Source organism: Oncorhynchus nerka, linkage group LG13 (assembly GCF_034236695.1).
Source record: "Oncorhynchus nerka isolate Pitt River linkage group LG13, Oner_Uvic_2.0, whole genome shotgun sequence".
NCBI lineage: Eukaryota > Metazoa > Chordata > Actinopteri > Salmoniformes > Salmonidae > Oncorhynchus > Oncorhynchus nerka.
Window position 1 is genome coordinate 64299366 of NC_088408.1, and position 21220 is coordinate 64320585.

General features: G+C 41.1%; 1 protein-coding gene and 1 long non-coding RNA gene across 3 annotated transcripts; one reads left to right on the top strand and one right to left on the bottom strand.

Moving 5' to 3' along the window:
• Positions 1-5407: 5407 nt before the first annotated feature.
• LOC135574612 (uncharacterized) lies at positions 5408-6831 on the bottom strand. Its single transcript, XR_010465481.1, has 3 exons — positions 6507-6831; positions 6352-6411; positions 5408-6263 (listed from the first exon to the last, which is right to left on the bottom strand). It is a non-coding gene; the product is annotated as an uncharacterized LOC135574612 (long non-coding RNA).
• Positions 6832-9881: 3050 nt separating this feature from the next.
• On the top strand, positions 9882-21140 carry LOC115139857 (mitochondrial-processing peptidase subunit alpha-like). 2 transcript variants are annotated; one of them, XM_029677685.2, is made up of 13 exons: positions 9882-9961; positions 15298-15500; positions 15606-15685; positions 15831-15913; positions 16091-16185; positions 16353-16453; positions 16634-16897; positions 16988-17080; positions 17200-17318; positions 17401-17491; positions 18773-18835; positions 18922-19066; positions 19226-21140. In XM_029677685.2, the coding sequence occupies exons 1-13, from the start codon at positions 9915-9917 to the stop codon at positions 19393-19395; spliced, it is 1554 nt and encodes a 517-aa protein (XP_029533545.1). In that variant the 5' UTR covers positions 9882-9914; the 3' UTR covers positions 19396-21140. The 2 variants fall into 2 exon arrangements, with proteins under 2 accessions (XP_029533545.1, XP_029533543.1); XM_029677683.2 differs by lacking the exons at positions 18773-18835; positions 18922-19066; positions 19226-21140 and adding an exon at positions 17732-18766.
• Positions 21141-21220: the final 80 nt, after the last annotated feature.

Here is a 21220-nt window from a genome sequence, read left to right on the forward strand (position 1 = left end):
TCACTATTGGGGCACTATTGGAACTGGAACTAGCACTATTGGAGCACTATTGTAACTGGAACTAGCACTATTCTAGCACTATTGGAGCAATATTGTAAGTGACACTAACACTATTGGAGCACTATTGTAGCACTATTGTAACTGGAACTAGCACTATTGGAGCACTATTGGAGCACTCTTGGAACACTATTGGAACTGGAACTAGCACTATTCTAGCACTATTGGAGCACTATTGTAACTGGAGCTAGCACTATTGGAGCACTATTGGAACTGGAACTGGCACTATTGGAGCACTATTGGAACACTATTGGAACTAGCACTATTGGAGCACTATTGGAACTGGAACTAACACTATTGGAACACTATTGGAACACTATTGGAACTGGAACTAGCACTATTGGAGCACTATTGGAATTGGAACTAACACTATTGGAACTGGAACTAAATCAAATCAAATCAAATCAAATGTATTTATATAGCCCTTCGTACATCAGCTGATATCTCAAAGTGCTGTACAGAAACCCAGCCTAAAACCCCAAACAGCAAGCAATGCAGGTGTAGAAGCACTAACACTATTAGAGCACTATTCTTGCACTACTGGAGCACTATTGTAACTGGAACTAGCACTATTGGAGCACTATTGTAACTGGAACTAGCACTATTGTAGCATTATTGGAACTGGAACTAGCGCTATTGTAGCACTATTGGAACTGGAACTAACACGATTGGAGCACTATTGGAACTGGAACTAACACTATTGGAGCACTATTGGAACACTATTGGAACTGGAACTAGCACTATTGGAGCACTATTGTAACTGGAACTAGCACTATGGGAGCACTATTGGAACTGGAACAAGCACTATTGAGGCAGTATTGTAACTGGAACTAGCACTATTGGAGCACTATTGGAGCACTATTGTAACTGGAACTAGCACTATTGGAGCACTATTGTAACTGGAACTAGCACCATTGGAGCACTATTGGAACTGGAACTAGCACTATGGGAACACTATTGGAACTGGAACAATCACTATTGGGGCACTATTGGAACTGGAACTAGCACTATTGGAGCACTATTGTAACTGGAACTAGCACTATTCTAGCACTATTGGAGCAATATTGTAAGTGACACTAACACTATTGGAGCACTATTGTAGCACTATTGTAACTGGAACTAGCACTATTGGAGCACTATTGGAGCACTCTTGGAACACTATTGGAACTGGAACTAGCACTATTGGAGAACTATTGTAACTGGAACTAGCACTATTGGAGCACTATTGGAGCACTCTTGGAACACTATTGGAACTGGAACTAGCACTATTCTAGCACTATTGGAGCACTATTGTAACTGCCAGGGCGGCAGGGTAGCCTAGTGGTTAGAGCGTTGGACTAGTAACCGAAAGGTTGCATGTTCAAATTCCCGCGCTGACAAGGTACAAATCTGTCGTTCTGCCCCTGAACAGGCAGTTAACTCACTGTTCCTAGGCCATCATTGAAAATAGGAATTTGTTCTTAACTGACTTGCCTAGTTAAATAAAGGTCAAATAAAATAAATAAAACATTGGAGCACTATTGGAACTGGAACAAGCACTATTGGAGCACTATTGGAACTGGAACTAGCACTATTGGAGCACTATTGTAACTGGAACTAGTACTATTGGAGCACTATTGGAACTGGTACTAGCACAATTGGAACTGGAACTAGCACTATTGGAGCACTATTGGAACTGGAACTAGCACTATTGGAACTGGAACTAGCACTATTGGAACTGGAACTGGCACTATTGGAGCACTATTGGAACACTATTGGAACTAGCACTATTGGAGCACTATTGGAACTGGAACTAACACTATTGGAACACTATTGGAACACTATTGGAACTGGAACTAGCACTATTGGAGCACTATTGGAATTGGAACTAACACTATTGGAACACTATTGGAACTGGAACTAAATCAAATCAAATCAAATCAAATGTATTTATATAGCCCTTCGTACATCAGCTGATATCTCAAAGTGCTGTACAGAAACCCAGCCTAAAACCCCAAACAGCAAGCAATGCAGGTGTAGAAGCACTAACACTATTAGAGCACTATTCTTGCACTACTGGAGCACTATTGTAACTGGAACTAGCACTATTGGAGCACTATTGTAACTGGAACTAGCACTATTGTAGCACTATTGGAACTGGAACTAGCGCTATTGTAGCACTATTGGAACTGGAACTAACACGATTGGAGCACTATTGGAACACTATTGGAACTGGAACTAGCACTATTGGAGCACTATTGTAACTGAAACTAGCACTATGGGAGCACTATTGGAACTGGAACAAGCACTATTGGGGCACTATTGTAACTGGAACTAGCACTATTGGAGCACTATTGGAGCACTATTGTAACTGGAACTAGCACTATTGGAGCACTATTGTAACTGGAACTAGCACTATGGGAACACTATTGGAACTGGAACAATCACTATTGGGGCACTATTGGAACTGGAACTAGCACTATTGGAGCACTATTGTAACTGGAACAATCACTATTGGAGCACTATTGTAACTGGAACTAACACTATTGTAGCACTATTGGAACTGGAACTAGCACTATTGTAGCATTATTGGAACTGGAACGAACACTATTGTAGCACTATTGGAACTGGAACTAACACTCTTGGAACACTATTGTAAGTGAAACTAGCACTATTGGAGCACTATTGGAGCACTGTTGGAGCACTATTGTAACTGGAACTAGCATTATTGGAACTGAAACTAACACTATTGGAGCACTATTGGAACTGGAACTAGCACTATTGGTGCACTATTGTTACTGAAACTAACACTATTGGAACACTATTGTAAGTGAAACTAACACTATTGGAGCACTATTGTTACTCAAACTAGAACTATTGGAGCACTAATGTAACTGGAACTAGAACTATCGGGGCACTATTGGAACTGGAACTAACACTATTGCTAAAAACTACTATTCAAACAAATGAAAGCATGAAATGCAGAATGCATGTAAATGTTTCCTATTGTAGCAAAATTGCTAAAATTACAAGACAACCTTTGCTTAGGCTCTTTATTTGCAAGTTATAGAATGATGAAACACAGTATCATGATGTATAAAGTAAGACACTGTACCTTCAGCCAGTAGATCTCTCCAGCTCTCTCTGGTCCATGCAGACCCTCCGTTCGTCCGCTGCATATGCTTAGGTTTCAGGTGGAAAGGACAAGCCACGCTCACATGCACGCATCAGATACGCGCACACACACACGCACACACACACACACACCCAAACGCACACACACAAATACACACACACACACACAGTGGAGCAGAGCAGAGCATAATCCATTCATAGCCACTTCCAACAGTACTATAACAAGCTTATTATCCTAATACAATACAAAGTATTATGTTTCTATTGTTTTTCCAGATGAAGGAGCACTGCGTTGTGAAAAAAGGTATGTACAGATAATGAAAGTTCATATTAAATATCACTAATGGTTAGGGTTGCAAAGTGAGGGTATATTACTGACAATTGTTGACATTTTCCATTAAACGATCAGAATTGAGGAATATCTCAAGGATTTTATGTAACCTCTCACAAGACATCTAGTGGACCTTTTGGGTACTTCAGATGACCACAGGTGTCTGTCATTATCTCTGGCCCTCTATGTGGCCTTATCACATGTACGATATATGAAATCATTAAATAAGATGATTTAAAAAATTAAATAATGAATGACAAAGCTGTAAAACATGATCTTAAATACAAACCATCAACTCAGTGAATAACATTGGTGTTTAATATGAGGGTTTCAGAATGAAATATCCTTTATTGTTATTGTTTCGGCGTCAAACTGGTGGCAGTTATGAAAAAAGTCAATAGTTGGAAGAGTTGTAGAGTTAATTAAAAAATAATGCTATTGTTGATTAGATGCTTTTTCATTAATCAGCTATTTTCTCTTGAACCATATGGTCTGTCTACTAGAAACTCATGGATAATTTTGAAAAGTTATTCAAAGATAAATGACCAAAGTTACGATAGATTGCCCTAGATTTTCTGTTAATTACCTAAATTACTGAAGATTCGGGTAACTTTGGTAAACTACTGGTAGCTTTTCAACACTACGAATGATGAACGTGTTTGATTTAGTTAATATACCAAAATGCACAATTTGAAAGTACTATCAATGAACAATATGGGACACACAGTATGAAGACAAAATTGTAAATGTACTGTAATAACTCAAAAGAGTTGCCTGTGCCTGAGTGACTAAAACCAGCAGTTCTATGATAGCTTTCAATCTATAGAAGTGGATCTGTTAATGGACTGTGCATCATGGAAATTGCTGTCTGGACTTTTCTGCCTTAAATGAGGCTAATGAGAATGACTGCAAGGCAACACTAAACCAGTATTGTGCCAGTTTTTGTCATTGGAAATAATGTGCTGTCGTAGATAAGGAGAAACAGAAATGAACACTTTATCAAACAATTGATAACAACACCATTGTGTCACGTAAGATGTTGATGAGACACATATCCTATGTTCATAGAAAATAAGGTGATTGTGATTGCCTTGACTGAACCAATTAAATCTGGTTGTCAATTAAGGTTGAGGACGCATCAATGTAAGAATAAACGGAGAAGCAGTTTTCTTCTTCCTATGTTAGGGAGAAAAGCAGATAGGCTAAACACTATGGTCTCATCTTCATGGAATTGAGGCCATAGTAGCACTGTTTAGCACATCCAAAGGCATGGCTATTATCCTCACTTCAGTCGACCTGTAGTAAGTCTTTGCAAATGTAAATGGACTTATTTCCCCCAATCAATTCAGCGCAATAAAATGGAAATGAAAGTACAAATAGGCCCGATTTATAATCTATGCAAGGAGGGTGATTTTAATTAACCGGACAAAGACTCATTTAGTTGGCACGTGATATTGTCAGGTCTGGACATCAAACACAGAAATTCACCAAAGGAGGTGTGCAACTCGATACCTGCCTAGACGCTAAGCATTTACATTTGTTTCTGATGTGATAAAGTTGAATAAAAAGTACTATATAAAATGTAAATGGGGGGGGGGTGTGGTCATTGGTTAATTGTAAATATAACTCTACTCAGAAGCCTCAATAATGCAATAATAATGTAATTGAAATGCAATGTACTAAGATGAGTCATTGATTTACTGAGACCAAATTGTCTCCAGAGCTAGGAATATGTATTCTGTGAATGAACTTCTGCAGCTCTTGCACGATAATGTAAATGCATTTACCAACAACCACAGTAAAACAAATATTATAAGAACTTTGTTTGTCTTGTTTTTTTAATGCATTGATGTACCTTCCCAGTGAGAGGGCTTGTTGTGAGATAATGATAATGTGAGCGATGAAGGGACTTTCCTCGACATTGACAGGGTGTGGGTGTGTCGAGTGGTGTCATTCAAACCCTCAGCTCTCGGCTCTCTAATCAAGCCATGTGGACCAGCAGGCAGACACTACTGAGCAATAACTTACCCTACAAAAACGTGCAGTACTATTACTACATACATATATTGATTGGTACACAAACCATCAGCTTTAAATGACTTTTTATTCAAATATGTCTAACAATAAATTAATTCAAAGTATACCTACTCACTGCCGTGTCTCTCGGGGCCAGATCTGCAAACTAGCTAGATGTTTTGATTTGACAGGTTTTTAATGGGTTTTTTTAAGTACCAAGGGATGAAGGTCTTCAGTTGTTGCTATTATTATTGTAATGTTAAGTTTTACAGCCACAGTTAAATTCAGTGTTTGTACTGAAAATCACAATAAACTGTAATATGGAACAGATCCTTGTTAAAAGCATGACATTCAAAAGAAACAGGCTACAGGTCAGGTGCAAGAATTGTGATGCACAGGACATGCAATTATGCCTAGCTATCATTTTAGAAGACACAATGTTAGCCTGGTCCCAGATCTGTTTGTGCTGTCTTGCATACTCCTTTGGTCATTGTCATGCGTGTGAAAAGGACCATAGGAGTTGGCCGAGTTGGTGAGACAGCACAAACAGATCTGGGACCAGGCTTAAACAATAGTGATTTCTGTATTCTCGAGTTCAGAAGTCAGAAAAGCAGAGGGCTCAGCCAGACAATGATTGGAGTAAAAAGGAAGAGAGCAGGTACTTTGAAGATAGGACTTGCAGCTCCGTGGAGATCAGGCCAGCAGAAAGCCTGCTCCAACGTGTGACGTGTCTCAGGACTGATACCTGGATAACCAGGAAGATTGAGGAGATTGGTACAGGTGTAGTAGTGAATACATAGAATTCATTTTGTATCATGTAAATATGATCTTACCATGTTGTGTCCATTCATTCCAGGTATGCAGTGAATCACTTTTATGCTGTCCTCCAGTGTCTGTGTGGAATGGAATTTAATTGGAACATAATATTAAATGTGGGAACAACACACCTACTGTACAATCATGTAGTTTGTTAAGTTAAAGTGCTCACCTCTTGAGTGATCCAAGAGAAGATGCTTCAGTTCGCGGAGAGCGCGGGTGAGATTCTCCAGACGGTGGTGAAGGTGGACATTCTCCTCTTTCAGAGCGTGGATGGTATCCTGGAGCTCATAGCCAGAGCCAATGCTTGGAAACGTACAGACCACCCAGAACATCACAGCCACCTGCACAGTGAGCAGTGTTGTCTCCCTCAAGGCCATAATAGCGAAAGATAGGCTAATAGCAATTCTGTCTGGCAAAATCAGCTCAATGTTTCATTGCTTTGTCAAGAATGTCTGAATACCCTTACTGCAGCAACTGTTCTGATAAACGGCTCAGCTGCTCCAACATGTGATAAAAGCATGTGTAAATGGCAGAATTGCCTATTTCTAGGTCAAACCATTATTTGAGGTCCAGCAGTGGTGGGCAGCCATTGGCAACTCTCAGAGATCAATTGTACCGTTCTGCATCACTAATCTAGGCTAGGGAGATGCTTTTCTGTTTCCTAATGACATTGACTTCATAAAGTCCACCACAAAGGTGAACCAATCGGCTGTGAACAGTGAACCTATCACATTCCAGGAAACCAGAGAAACCCAGATGGATTCAGCCCAAGTCTGCAACGCCTGGGACAGTAGTTACCCACATATAAAAAATACTAGTTTACTATAAAATACTATATAATTCTGGAGTAAACTGTTGTATACTGTACTATGCTGTAGTATCCCTTCATAGTGTGTAGTACTTTGTAAAGAATGTTGTAATATACTGTAGAATACTATAGTAAATACTACATTATTAATATAGTCCACAACAACAATTGTCCTCAATTTTTTTTAACTATAGTAAATACTACAGTATTTAATTTGCATATACCCTGCCCATTCCCCTCCACTACATCCCAATTTGCGCCACCCATAAGTGAGAAAACTACACTACCTACCTACCTACCTACCTACCTACAGGTTAAGGAAAATGTGCTCATTTAGTATTTCTCCAGTAGGTTTCCTACTGGAGAATAAAACAAAAACCCTTTAGTAAATACTACAGTAATGTCCCCCAAAACACTACAGTAAATTCTACAGTGTACTAGAGTCTGCAAAAACCCTACAGTAAAAACTACAGTATAACTTACTACAGTCCGCAAAAACACTACAGTAATTACTGTAGTATATAGTACTATTTTTTTACTACAGTATTTATACTGTAGTTAACTGTAAATTCTACAGTATACTACAGTGAATACTACAGTATAGTCCGATGAAAAAACATTCCTACCATTGTATACACTATACTATTTTTTCATGTGGGTAGATCTAACCAGAGACATATTTTTGTGATGAGGAGCAATTCCACTAAACTTGGCGAGACTTACCACAGAACCTGGAGGGGACTGAAGTATCTAGAGGGGTATTCTTCCTACCAAACCACATGACCTTTGTTTTGGAGGTGTTCAGAACAAGGATAAGGGTAGAGAAAGCTTGTTGGACACTAAGAAAGCTTTATTGTAGAACATTTATAAGACTGTATAATCTGCATATAAATGGATGAGAAAGCTTCCTACTGCCTGAACTATGTTGCACATATTTGCAAATAGAGTTGCACATAGTGTGCTTAAACTAATAACACACAAAGTATTGTATTTTTCTTGTTTATATTGAATACATAATTTAAACATTCAGGGTGTAGGTTGGAAAAAGTGTGAAACCCTAGGCTAATGAATTCTCCAAAAGCTAATTGGGGTCAGGAGTCAGCTAACCTGGAGTCCAATCAATGAGAACATTGGAGATGTTGGTTAGCGCTGCCTTGCCCTATAAAAAACACTCACACTCACACTCACAAAATTTGAGTTTGCTATTCACAAGAAGCATTGCCTGATGTGAGCCATGCCTTGAACAAAAGAGATCTCAGAAGACCTAAGATGAAGAATTGTTGAATTGCATAAAGCTGGAAGGGGTTACAAAAGTATCTCTAAAAGCTTTGATGTTCATCAGTCCATGGTAAGACAAACTGTCTATAAATGGAGAAAGTTCAGCGCTGTTGCTACTCTCCCTAGGAGTGGCCGTCCTGCAAAGATGACTGCAAGAGCACAGCGCAGAATGCTCAATGAGGTTAAGAAGAATCCTAGCGTGACAGCTAAAGACTTACAGAAATCTCGGAAACATGCTGACATCTCTGTTGACGAGTCTACAATACGTAAAACAGTAAAACAAGAATGGTGTTCATGGGAGGACACCACGGAAGAAGTCACTGATGTCTAAAAAAACTTTGCTGCACGTCTGAAGTTTGCAAAAGTGCACCTGGATGTTCCACAGCGCTACTGGAAAAATATTCTGTGGACAGATTAAACTACAGCTGAGTTGTTTGGAAGGAACACACAACACTATGTGTGGGAAAAAAAGGCACAGCAGACAAACATCAAAACATCATCCCAACTGTAAAGTATGGTGGAGCATCATGATTTGGGGCTGCTTTGCTGCCTCAGGGTCTGGACAGCTTGCTATCATCGACGGAAAAATGAATTCCCCAGTCTATCAAGACATTTTGCAAGAGAATGTTAGGCTCTCTGTCTGCCAATTGAAGGTCAACAGAAGTTGGGTGATGCAACAGGACAACGACACAAAACACAGAAGTAAATCAACAACAGAATGGCTTCAACAGAAGAAAATATGCCTTCTAGAGTGGCCCAGTCAGAGTCCTGACCTCAACCCATTTGAGATGGCATGGCATGACCTCAAGAGAACAGTTCACACCAGACATCCCAAGAATATTGCTGAACTGAAACAGTTTTGTAAAGAGGAATGGTTCAAAATTCCTCCTGACTGTTGTGCAGGTCTAATCCGCAACTACAGAACACATTTGTTTGAAGTTATTGCTGTCAAAGGAGGGTCAACCAGTTATTAAATCCAAGGGTTCACCATACTGGTACAGATCTACTAAAAATCCTGGTGATATATGTTTCAGTAAGTTTGAATTTGTAGCATTTATAACAATGGTTATCAACTGTACTGCAGGGATAATTGAGGTTGTGGTGGCACCTGCAGAGAGGTATTTGGGGAGAGGTATTTGGGTGTGTGAGTTATAGGGTGTGGTGGTGTCCCTTCCTTTCAGGTTGTTGGCCTGAGGTAGGACTAAATGTTTTATATTAACAAGGCAAGTCAATTAAGAACAATTAAGAATGGTGGTGTTATTTTTTGTGTTTGATGTTTTGTGTTTGATGATTTTCTGTATTATTTTTTTCCAAGCAAAGTATAAGGGATTTGTACTCCAGTCTAGTAGATGGCGGTAAAGCAACATTTATTGTATGCCAACAGCCGTTAAACCTCATCGAAGAAAAAGACAAGGAGGAAGAAGAATAAGAAGGAAAATAAAGTGTTTTGAAATAGCATCCGGTTGAATTAGTGGTCACAGAGAATTCAAGATGGCGGCGCACATGTCGCATTGTAGAAGTTGGGGCCGTGTTCAGAGGTAATATTCACAGTTTAGTACTTGCAAAAATAAAATACCGTAATATTTTATATTCACGTGTATCCTAAAGCATTTGAATTGACTTTACTGAAATATGTATTTTTGTGATCAGCTAGCGCGCAAGCAATCCGTGTTACTGATAGATTAAGTCAAACAAAACAAAGTTGTGGAAAGCTATATTTTTAATATGCAGTCGGCTGCGAACGAATAGCATTATTGACAGTGGCGTTATATGCATACGAGTACAGTCGTGATTTCCTCTTTAGCAAACTAGGTAGCTGACGTACACTGTCACTGGCAACTTGGATTTCTGGACAAACACACTTTGGCATCATCAATAGTTAGCATATGGTGCTACCTAGCTCTTTTTTTATAAGCTAACTACTACCTTTAGAGTCTATTGACAATAGTATCTTCTGGTCGGGGATAGTATCTTCTGGTCGGGGAAGTTTTAAAGGTCCACTATAATTGCTCGGTTATTTCCTGATTGCAAAATTCTAATAGTTCGCCTATGTTCAGTTAATCTAACAAAACAATCAAGTATAGTGTAGAGAATCATTGGACCATCTTAACCACTGAAATATTTTCCATAACCAAAAATATTGTATTTTCAGGTGTTTGAAGCTGGTGTACAAAACCAATAGTAAAAGATGCATAAACGAAAGTAAGAACAGGAAGCATAGAAATCGCACACACAAAACATATACAGCTTCTTAGAGTTACTTTCGATGAGAATTACATTTTATTTTTAAGTTTATTATTTTGTGTATTTCACCCCCAGTTTTGTGATATATGAAGGTCAAGTCATGAGTCGCTAGAGTGCGATGGCCAAAACCTCCCCGAACCCGGATGATGCTGGGCCAATAGTGCGCCGGCCTATGGGACTCTCGGTCACGTCCGGTTGTGAGACAGCCTGGGAACGAACCCGGGTCTGTAGTGACACCTCAAGCACTGTGATGCAGTGCCTTAGACCTCTGTGCCACTCGGTAAGCTGAGAATTCCATCTCTATGTTTATGGAAAAAGGGGCATACATATAGTCTCCAAATATCTCAACACAACTCTATGATGGAGTTGAGGGGAGACTAGTGTGGGCTGACTGGAGCTCTGATATCACATAAAAGGAAGTTATCAAAAACGATGGATTTCAGCACCCAAGGAATAGCCCACCGTATGGATGGTGTGATGCAATTGGGGAGCCTTCAGAGGCCAAATTGAACTCCGTACCACATCGCAGTGGGCCTCTCAATTGTTTTTGTAACAATGTAGAGAGCTCCGTATAGGTCTGCATTGACTTGATTGGTTGACGGTAGGTGAGGGCGGGAGGTCCTGTATAAACACTAACTCCCTTGACAAATTCCTTTACAACAGCTCTGCAAAGCGCAAGACTGCAAAACACAACAAGTATGAATGCCCTGACTTCTGCAGAGGCCACATCACTGTACGGCCAATGCAGACAACGGATTGACCATGCAGCGTCTTTAAGATACAACTGGTCCACGGACCCCAACCGATCCAAATGTTGCATGCATCGGTCAGATAATCGTTTCGAACTTTATGAATAGCAGATCTAAAACATTTAGCTCATTACTTTCTTTCTACCTTTCAAAAACACCTCATATTTTGTGGCACCTCCAGTGTAGAACTAAGCATGTAACTGTTGACATTTGTTTTGCATGCTGAACAAGATCAACTCCAGGCAATATTACTATCCTAGTCAAACTGCGCACTGATTTAAACAATCAGTGTAAAGATATACAGGTATATAGTTGATCATTTCATAACGACGCCAGCAATCACTTTGCAAGGCACACTGCATGGCCAAAGCAGGAGAAAAGGAGCTCCCTAAACTTCCAAACGGTCAAAACCATTCGATTTTGAGGTGGGGTGAAATCCGAAGTTGGGCTTTATATTCGTTGGAGATGTCATAGCTAATTTGTAAACTAAAAAATTGATGCGTTACTAGCCCAAACAGTTAATCTGCAAAAATGATATGTTAATTAGTGGGCGACGGTTATTTCTGAAGTGGGGGGGACAAAAAACAGGCTACATTGCACCCCCCTCCCCAAATCTGATATTGGTAGTTAGGTGGTAGATGCCAAGTCTCCCTCATGGCCCATGTGCCTACATTGTACATACACCATAAACATGCAACATTCACACACACACATACATACACCATATATACAGTTGAAGTCAGAAGTTTACATACACCTTAGCCAAATACATTTATACTCAGCTTTTCACAATTCCTGACATTTAATCTGAGTACAAATTCCCTGTCTGAGGTCAGTTAGGATCACCACTTTATTTTAAGAATGTGAAATGTCAGAATAATAGTAGAGAATGATTTATGTCAGCTTTTATTTCTTTCATCACATTCCCAGTGGGTCAGAAGTTTACATACACTCAATAGGTATTAGCTAGCATTGCCTTTAAATTGTTTAACTTTGGTCACACGTTTTGGGTAGCCTTCCACAAATTTCCCACAATAAGTTGGGTGAATTTTGGCCCATTCCTCCAGACAGAGCTGGTGTAACTGAGTCAGGTTTGTAGGCCTCCTTGCTCGATACACGCTTTTTCAGTTCTGCCCACAAATTTTCCATAGGATTGAGGTCAGGGCTTTGTGATGGCCACTCCAATACCTTGACTTTGTTGTCCTTAAGCCATTTTGCCACAACTTTGAAGTATGCTTGGGGTCATTGTCCATTTGGAAGACCTATTTGTGACCAAGCTTTAACTTCCTGACTGATGTCTTGAGATGTTGCTTCAATATATCCACATGATGCCGTCTATTTTGTGAAGTGCACCAGTCCCTCCTGCAGCAAAGCACCCCCACAACATGATGCTGCCACCCCCGTGCTTCACGGTTGGGATGGTGTTCTTCAACTTACAAGCCGCCCCCTTTTTCCTCCAAACATAACGATGTTCATTATTGCGAAACAGTTATATTTTTGTTTCATCAGACCAGAAGACATTTCTCCAAAATGTACGATCTTTGTCCCCATATGCAGTTGCAAACCGTAGTCTGGCTTTTTTATGGCAGTTTTGGAGCAGTGGCTTCTTCCTTGCTGAGTGGTCTTTCAGGTTATGTTGATATAGGACTCATTTTACTGTGGATATAGATACTTTTGTACCTGTTTCCTTCAGCATCTTCACAAGGTCCTTTGCTGTTGTTCTGGGATTGGTTTGCACTTTTCGCACCAAAGTGCGTTCATTTCTAGGAGACAGAACGCGTCTCCTTCCTGAGCGGTATACCAACTGCGTGGTCCCATGGTGTTTATACTTGCGTACTATTGTTTGTATCAAAAGCTTCTAAAGCCATGACATCATTTTCTGGTATTTTCCAAGCTGTTTAAAGGCACAGTCAATTTAGTGTATGTAAACTTCTGACCCACTGGAATTGTGATGCAGAGAAATAATCTGTCTGTACACAATTGTTGGAAAAATGACTTGTCATGCACAAAGTAGATGTCCTATCCAACTTGCCAAAACGATAGTTTGTTTTCAAGACATTTGTGGAGTGGTTGAAAAACTAGTTTTATTGACTCCAACCTAGGAGTATGTAAACCTCCGACTTCAACTGTATATATTATCATTTACACTTGCACAGTCAGCGCAGACAGATCCAAAGCAGAGGCCCAGCTCATGAGCAGCAGATTCTAATTTAGAATGAAAAAATGGTTTAAGTTTCAAGCTTTAATGTCACGTGTTAGCTATTTAGCAGACTTATGGCTTGGTGATAGAAGCTGTTCAGGAGCCTGTTGGTGTCAGACTTGATGTACCGCTTGCCATGCAGAAACTGAGAGTAGTCTGTGGCTTGAGTGGCTGGAGTTTGTAATGATTTTCCTTCCTTTCACAGCCTTAATGTAACAAATGTTAGGTCATCGGACCAAATCGCATTGATTAGTTCTCTAATCAAACTGAATCGCATATATTAGTTTTGAGTGGTCTTTAAAGGGAATGATGCACATCCCTAGCATTTACACATAACATTGTCCTGCCGGCTACAACAGTACTAAAACCTGTTAGAACAGTATACAGCAAGTGTATATTTTACATTTGATATTGTTTTGATGTGATGAAAGTAAAGGGCTGTATCTTTCTACTGTACCGCAATTGAGAATCGATTGGCGTTTAGATTGAGTATTTGGCTGTTATGGACTAACGGTAACGTTAGGCTCCTTAAGAGTATATATATATTGGGCTAGGTGCTACCTAGAACATGTGGAAAGGTGAATCTGGTACTTAGGTGTGACTTCCGTTCCCCTGACTGTCAAGACATGCTGTTGTTGATTGCTGCAATCCATAAACTAACCTAAACCTGGCCTCTTTCTAATCCTGGTGTGACATTTGTTTCCTCACTCGTCTCTAATATATATGGTCTAAAACGCCAAACGGTCTCTACAAGTCAGAATGTTGAATACATCTCATTTGAATTTACTCTGTTTGTCTGACCATTTCGTCCTTATTCGGGTGGAATAGCGATTTGTCTATTGTCTATAGCGATTTGTCCGCTTATCAACTAAAGCTGGACATTACATGATTTTAAACTACTTGGGATCCACAACACATTTCTGGGATTGCAGGTGAATTGTATAATTGTAGGCGACAATTAAAACGTTTTAGGTCGCAGAATGGGAGCGGGAGAAAGACGTGCGATTATGGGTCTTTCGCTCTCCCGATCCGCATTTTAGGTCCAGATAAACATCATTCTGACATGCTAGATATTTTGCGTCGTATCTTTTCTACAATGCGATTTGTGCAATTTGTCCTCTGTTGCTTGGCTACAACCACAAAGAAGGGGTAATGATGACACTTCTTAAAGCCACAGGCACCACGACTCATCTGGAAATGTATACAACCGGGATGGGTCTAGACAGGAGGCAATGTGAGCAAATGTGTGTAATATGAGCACACCAGTCGCAGACTTCAGGATGATAAGATTATGCTGACAATTTGCATAATGTTGGTGCTCCCAAGATGTGAAGATGTTTTGTTTTTTGTGTAATGTATGCCTAGTTAAAGGCACAAAACTGAAGTTTTGCAGGTGTTTACATGGTTTTGCGCATGTGTCAGGTTATCGTAATCTCAACGGCAGTACTGACGTTTAAAAAAAAATCAGGTACATTATACTTTCCTGTGAATATTTTTCTTACATTTCTGCCTGAATAAAATAACTACAAGAGTAAGTTCAAATGTAATGTGGTTCATCATTTTGGCTTGTAAAGACATTTTATGTTTTTGCAGTCCTTTAATTCAGACTGGATTGCAGAAGTCTGAGATTACAGTCTGATTTAGTTAGGCACATTTAAACCTTACATCTTTGCATTTACAGGTTTGGAATTGCAGTATATAGAAAGTACAGCAGTGGCAGTAGATATCCAAATATCTCACTCTCTGCACCGTTACCAGGGATCCCTAAACCAGTGTTTGCGTCTGTTGACGGGCATGAGCAATGCGAGACTAAAATCACTACTTTGGAAAATGGCCTTAAAGTAGCATCTCAAAACAAGTTTGGTCAATTCTGCACTGTTGGAAGTAAGTTGAATATAATTGATATGTTCTTATTCTATTTCAGAAAGTCTCCATTGCTGCATAATCAATAAAGTATGAACAAATGATTTGCTTCTTCTCTCCTTCCAGTTTTAGTGAATTCAGGATCCAGACATGAGACAAAATACCCCAGTGGAATTGCACACTTTTTGGAGAAACTGGCCTTTTCTGTAAGTGTCATCTGCTTTGAGACGGCTTGTGCAAGAGATGTTCCACCGTTTTGCCTCAGTCTTGTCACTGTTGTAGCATAAGCAAATTGATGGCCATGTTTTTGTTTATGGGAAACGATGAATGTACGTGTCTGTGCGTCTTCAGTCCACAGCCCAGTATGGCAGTAAAGACGAAATTCTTCTCACACTTGAAAAACATGGAGGGATCTGTGACTGCCAAACGTCCAGGTATGAATCATTTCCTTTTTGCTTCAATGTCCAGGCACAGTATGTTTTCTCTCTGCCTGCCGGAAAGGTATAGGAACTATAGTCATGGTACTCTTTATCCCTTTCAGTGTTGTACTGCTTTGGAAGGGGATGAAGCTTTTCAGTCAGTTTGTGTGACGCCTAAGGTTTTATTCACAGAGACACCACCATGTATGCCGTCTCTGCCGAGGTGAAGGGACTGGACACGGTAGTCAGCCTGCTCTCTGATGCTGTATTGCAGCCACGCCTGCTAGGTGAGTCAACACTCTGAGTGACAGGTCTGTCTGTCATCATGTTTGATGTCTCCTTCAATGATTTGGGGAAAATGTTGACTTAATTGAATTGTCTACGAAAGTAAGACTAGTAAACGTTTTTGTGGGAGTATATTTTCTTCAGGGATGGCTCTGCTTCTGGTTACTAGATGAGGAGATTGAGATGACTAGGATGGCAGTGCGCTTTGAGCTGGAGGATCTGAACATGAGGCCTGACCCTGAACCTTTACTGACAGAGATGATCCACGCAGTGAGTCGTGCTATTGATTGATACTCAGAAATTATTCTTGAGCTGCACGACGTCTCTTGTTGCACCGTTACTAATTTACTTTGGCCCCACCTCTGCAGTGAGCCTAGATCAATTGCGCCATTTTTGGACAAATTCGTATGATGATGCATAACGTTTCACAACACTTACTCTGTAAACTAGGCAGCATATCGGGGGAACACTGTTGGGTTGCCTCGCTTCTGTCCAGTAGACAACGTGGAGAAGATTGACAAGAAGCTGCTACATACGTACCTGCGGAGCTACTACTGCCCAGAGCGTATGGTGCTAGCCGGTGTGGGTATCGAACATGAACAACTGGTGGCCTGTGCCAGGAAATATCTGCTGGATGTGAAGCCAGTATGGGGAGCCAGTACGCCTACCAATGTCGACCTGTCTGTGGCACAGTACACTGGTGGAATCGTAAGGGTAAGAGCAGGAAGATTTTTTTCCTTTCCTTCCTTTTTCCTTGTTTGTTTTACTAAATCAGAATGTAAATCTCTGTTTTGATCCTCTCAGATGGATAAGGATATGTCAGATGTGAGCCTTGGCCCCACTCCCATCCCTGAGCTCACCCACATCATGATTGGCCTGGAGAGCTGCTCGTTCCTGGTGGGTGCTCACTGTGATTGGTTGGTGTGGAGGATCTCCCGCCCACTTGCTTGAACTGTCTCAGGCTCTATCTAGGCTATCCTGTATCTGGATGTTATTATACATATATTGTGATACAGGAGGAGGACTTCATCCCATTTGCCGTCCTCAACATGATGATGGGTGGAGGCGGGTCCTTCTCAGCGGGGGGTCCTGGGAAAGGCATGTTCACTCGGCTTTACCTGAACGTGCTCAACAGGTAAGCAGGATACATCCTTCTCAATTCTAATGAAAGTAATTACGATTGTATATTTTTAAAATTAATTGAAAAAAATCTACAGGCATCATTGGATGTACAATGCCACCTCATACCATCACAGTTACGAGGACAGCGGCCTGCTGTGTATCCATGCCAGTGCAGACCCCAGACAGGTAGGGAGAGGAGATTCAGGAGGGGCAGGACTTTACACTGTAGTTTAAAGGGCTAATACTAAGCTGCCATATGCTCGGAATATAATATCTGTTAAAAATAAAACATTTTTGTTATGTCTTTTAAAAGAATAATTTGGTGGTGGCTTATATATGTCAAATTTCACACATTTACATGCACTCAGTGGCCAGTTTATAATGTATACCCATCTAGTTTTGTGTCGGTCCCCCATTTGCCTCCAGAACAGCCGGAATTCAACTGGGCATGGACAAGTTGCTCAATTGGTATCAAGGGACCTAACGTGTGCCAGGAAAACATTTCCCACATTACACCACCGCCACCAGGCTGGGGCCATGGACATGTACTGCTTACGCCAAATCCTGACTGCCATCAGCATGACTCAACAGCAAGCAACTGAAATTTGTTGGCCTAGGCAATATTTTTCCACTCAATTGTCCAGTGTTGGTGATTGTGTGCCCACTGGAGCTGCTTTAGGAGTGGAACCTGGTGTGGTTGTCTGCTGCAATAGACAAGGACTGACGAGTTGTGCGTTCCGAGATACTGTTCTGTACACTAATGTTGAAATGCGGCGTTATTTGCCTGTTGGTGGCCCGCCATTCTCATTTGGCCTCTCAACAAGCTGTTTTCGCCGACAGGATTTCCGCTGACTGGATGTTTGTTTTGTCGTACCATTCTTGGTAAACCCTAGACAGTGTTGTGCATGAAAAGCCCAGGAGGCTGGCCGTTTCTGAAATGCTTGAACTGGCGCGGCTGGCACCAACAATCATACCACACTCAGTGTCTTAGGTCACTCGTTCTGCCCGTCTAGCATTCAATTGAACAGTAACTGAATTCCTCAATGCTGGGCTCTGACTGCTTTATATAGCAACCCATGGCCACGTGACTGTTTGTAGGAGCGACCCATTTTTGTGAATGGAGTGGTGTACCTAATAAACTGGCCATTGAGGGTGTGAGAATTGGAAGTGTTTTTTTTTTTGCACATCCCAACTCTCTGAGACACCCTCGGAGAGTGGGGCCAGGGTCTGTCATTATCAATGGCGACCCTGGCGCAATTAGGGTTAAGTGCCTTTCTCAAGGGCACATTGACAGATTTTGCACCTTGTCGGCTCAGATTGCTAGTTAGAATCCTTATGTTACTGGCCCAATAGCCTAAAGGTTATCTGGCACCCCTGCATTTGACTTTTGTATGATGTGTGTTCTTTTGACGTTGTGAAAGTGCTGCCATTCTAAAGTTGTTGATTACAACATCTTGCTTTGTCAAGGTTCGGGAAATGGTGGAGATTATAACCAGAGAGTTTATTCAGATGGCTGGGACAGCAGGAGAGGTAAGGCTTTTAAAATGACAAAGATTTCTGAACTTGGAACTCTCTCTTTGAACTTCCAAACGTTGCATCTCTCTTTCTGTGCTCAGATGGAGTTGGCGAGAGCGAAGACGCAGCTCAAGTCCATGCTGATGATGAACCTGGAGTCGCGGCCGGTTATCTTTGAAGATGTCGGCCGACAGGTTCTAGCCACAGGGAAGAGGAAGCTGCCACACGAGCTGTGTGACCTCATCAGTGAGTAGTAGTGCCCTGGGTCATAATAGTGGATATTGATATCCTCAAACCCAGAATGAAACATTGGTGTCCGACAACCTGCAGGGAAATGACAAATCATGACTGTCATGGCAGATCCGTAGTTCTTTATGCTGACTTTTCACTCACTTCTCTTTCCAGGTAACATTACAGCAAGTGATATCAAGAGGGTCACAACGAAGATGCTGCGCAGCAAGCCAGCAGTAGCAGCGCTAGGAGACTTGACTGAGATGCCCTCCTATGAGCACATCCAAGCTGCCCTGTCCAGCAAGGACGGACGCCTGCCTCGCATGTACCGCCTCTTCCGATAGACCTCCCTGTGTTTACCCTGACATCAATGTATATATATATACTGGACACTGACCTACACTACCGGTCAAACGTTTTAGAACACCTACTCATTCAAGGGTTTTTCTTTATTTAAAATGTTTTCTACATTGCAGAATAATAGTGAAGACAAACTATTAAGTAAAACATATGGAATCATGTAATAACCCAAAAAGTGTGAAAAACATATAGCCACTCTCTGCCTGGAAGACTGCTTTGCACACTCTTGGCATTCTCTCAACCAGCTTCACCTGGAATGCTTTTCCAACAGTCTGGAAGGAGTTCCCACATATGCTGAGCACTTGTTGGCTGCTTTTCCTTCACTCTGCGGTCCGACTCATCCCAAACCATCTCAATTTGGTTGAGGTCGGGGGATTGTGGAGGCCAGGTGCAGCACTCATCACTCTCCTTGGTAAAATAGCCCTTACACAGCCTGGAGGTGTGTTGGGTCATTGTCCTGTTTAAAAACAAATGATAGTCCCAGTAAGCCCAAATCAGATGGGATGGTGTATTGCTGCAAAATACTGTGGTAGCCGTGCTGGTTAAGTGTGCCTTGAATTCTAAATAAATCATAGACCGTGTCACCAGCAAAGCACCCCCACACAATCACACCTCCTCCATGTTTCAAGATGGGAACCACACATGCGGAGATCATCCGTTCACCCACACGGTGTGTCACAAAGACACGGCAGTAGGAACCAAAAATCTCAAATTAGGACTCCAGACCAAAGGACAAATTTACACCGGTCTAATGTCCATTGCTCGAGTTTCTTGGCCCAAGCAAGTCTCTTCTTCTTATTGGTGTCCTTTTAGTAGTGGTTTATTTGAAGCAATTTGACCATGAAGGCCTGATTCACGCAGTCTTCTCTGAACAGTTGATGTCTGTTACTTGAACTCTGAAGCATTTATTTGGGCTGCAATTTCTGAGGCTGGTAACTAATGAACTTAACCTCTGCAGCAGAGGTAACTCTGGGTCTTCCTTTCCTGTGGCGGTCCTCATGAGAGCCAGTTGTAATGGACTGTTGTTTCTCTTTGCTTAATTGAACTGTTTGTGCCATAATATGGACTTGGTCTTTTACCAAATAGGGCTGTCTTCTGTATACCCCCCTACCTTGTCACAACACAACTGATTAGCTCAAATGCATTAAGAAGGAAAAGATTCCACAAATGTACTTTTTAAGGCACACCTGTTAATTGAAATGCATTTCAGGTGACTACTTCATGAAGTTGGTTGAGAGTATGTGCAAAGCTGTCAAGGCAAAGGGTGGCTATATTTTTGTTGGTTACTACGTGATTCCATATGTGTTATTTCATAGTTTTGATGTCTTCACTATAATTCTACATTGTAGAAAATAGTGAAAAGAAAAACCCTTGAATGAGGTGTTGGTACAAAAATGTTCTCAATGGAGCTGTGCTAAGCACTGGGAGAGGATTAATGTTTGGATCTCCAACTGTAAAAGAACATTTTTGAGTGAGGTGATTTTTTTAAAACATTTTTTTTTTGTGCTTACCTGGAGTGTCTACACTTTCTTGCCAGAGGGAAGTTTTAATTTCCTGTTCACTATCCCACCTGACCCATGTTGGCTGGGATGGTTTGCATGCTTTTGGGTTTAATTCCAAGTATGTGTGAATGAATATGGCTCAAGAGTTACATTGCTGGATCTGTAGAGGGAGACCTACAAATTACCTTCATGGTAAAAAGGAAAATAAAGGGTTGTGATTCTCTGTTTCCCGGCCTTCTGTTGGATAGCAAACAGGCCTGGCCCCGGTTGCCCGACAGCGATGGACCTTCGGCATATGAGTGTTGTT

Excerpts from the sequence above, each read along its gene's own strand:
- LOC115139857 (XM_029677683.2), top strand. The coding sequence starts at position 9,915 with ATGGCGGCGCACATGTCGCATTGTAGAAGTTGGGGCCGTGTTCAGAG. Across the intron at positions 17,081-17,199 it reads TGGAGAGCTGCTCGTTCCTG|GAGGAGGACTTCATCCCATT; the intron begins GTGGGTGCTCAC and ends ATTGTGATACAG. Across the intron at positions 17,319-17,400 it reads TACCTGAACGTGCTCAACAG|GCATCATTGGATGTACAATG; the intron begins GTAAGCAGGATA and ends AAAAATCTACAG.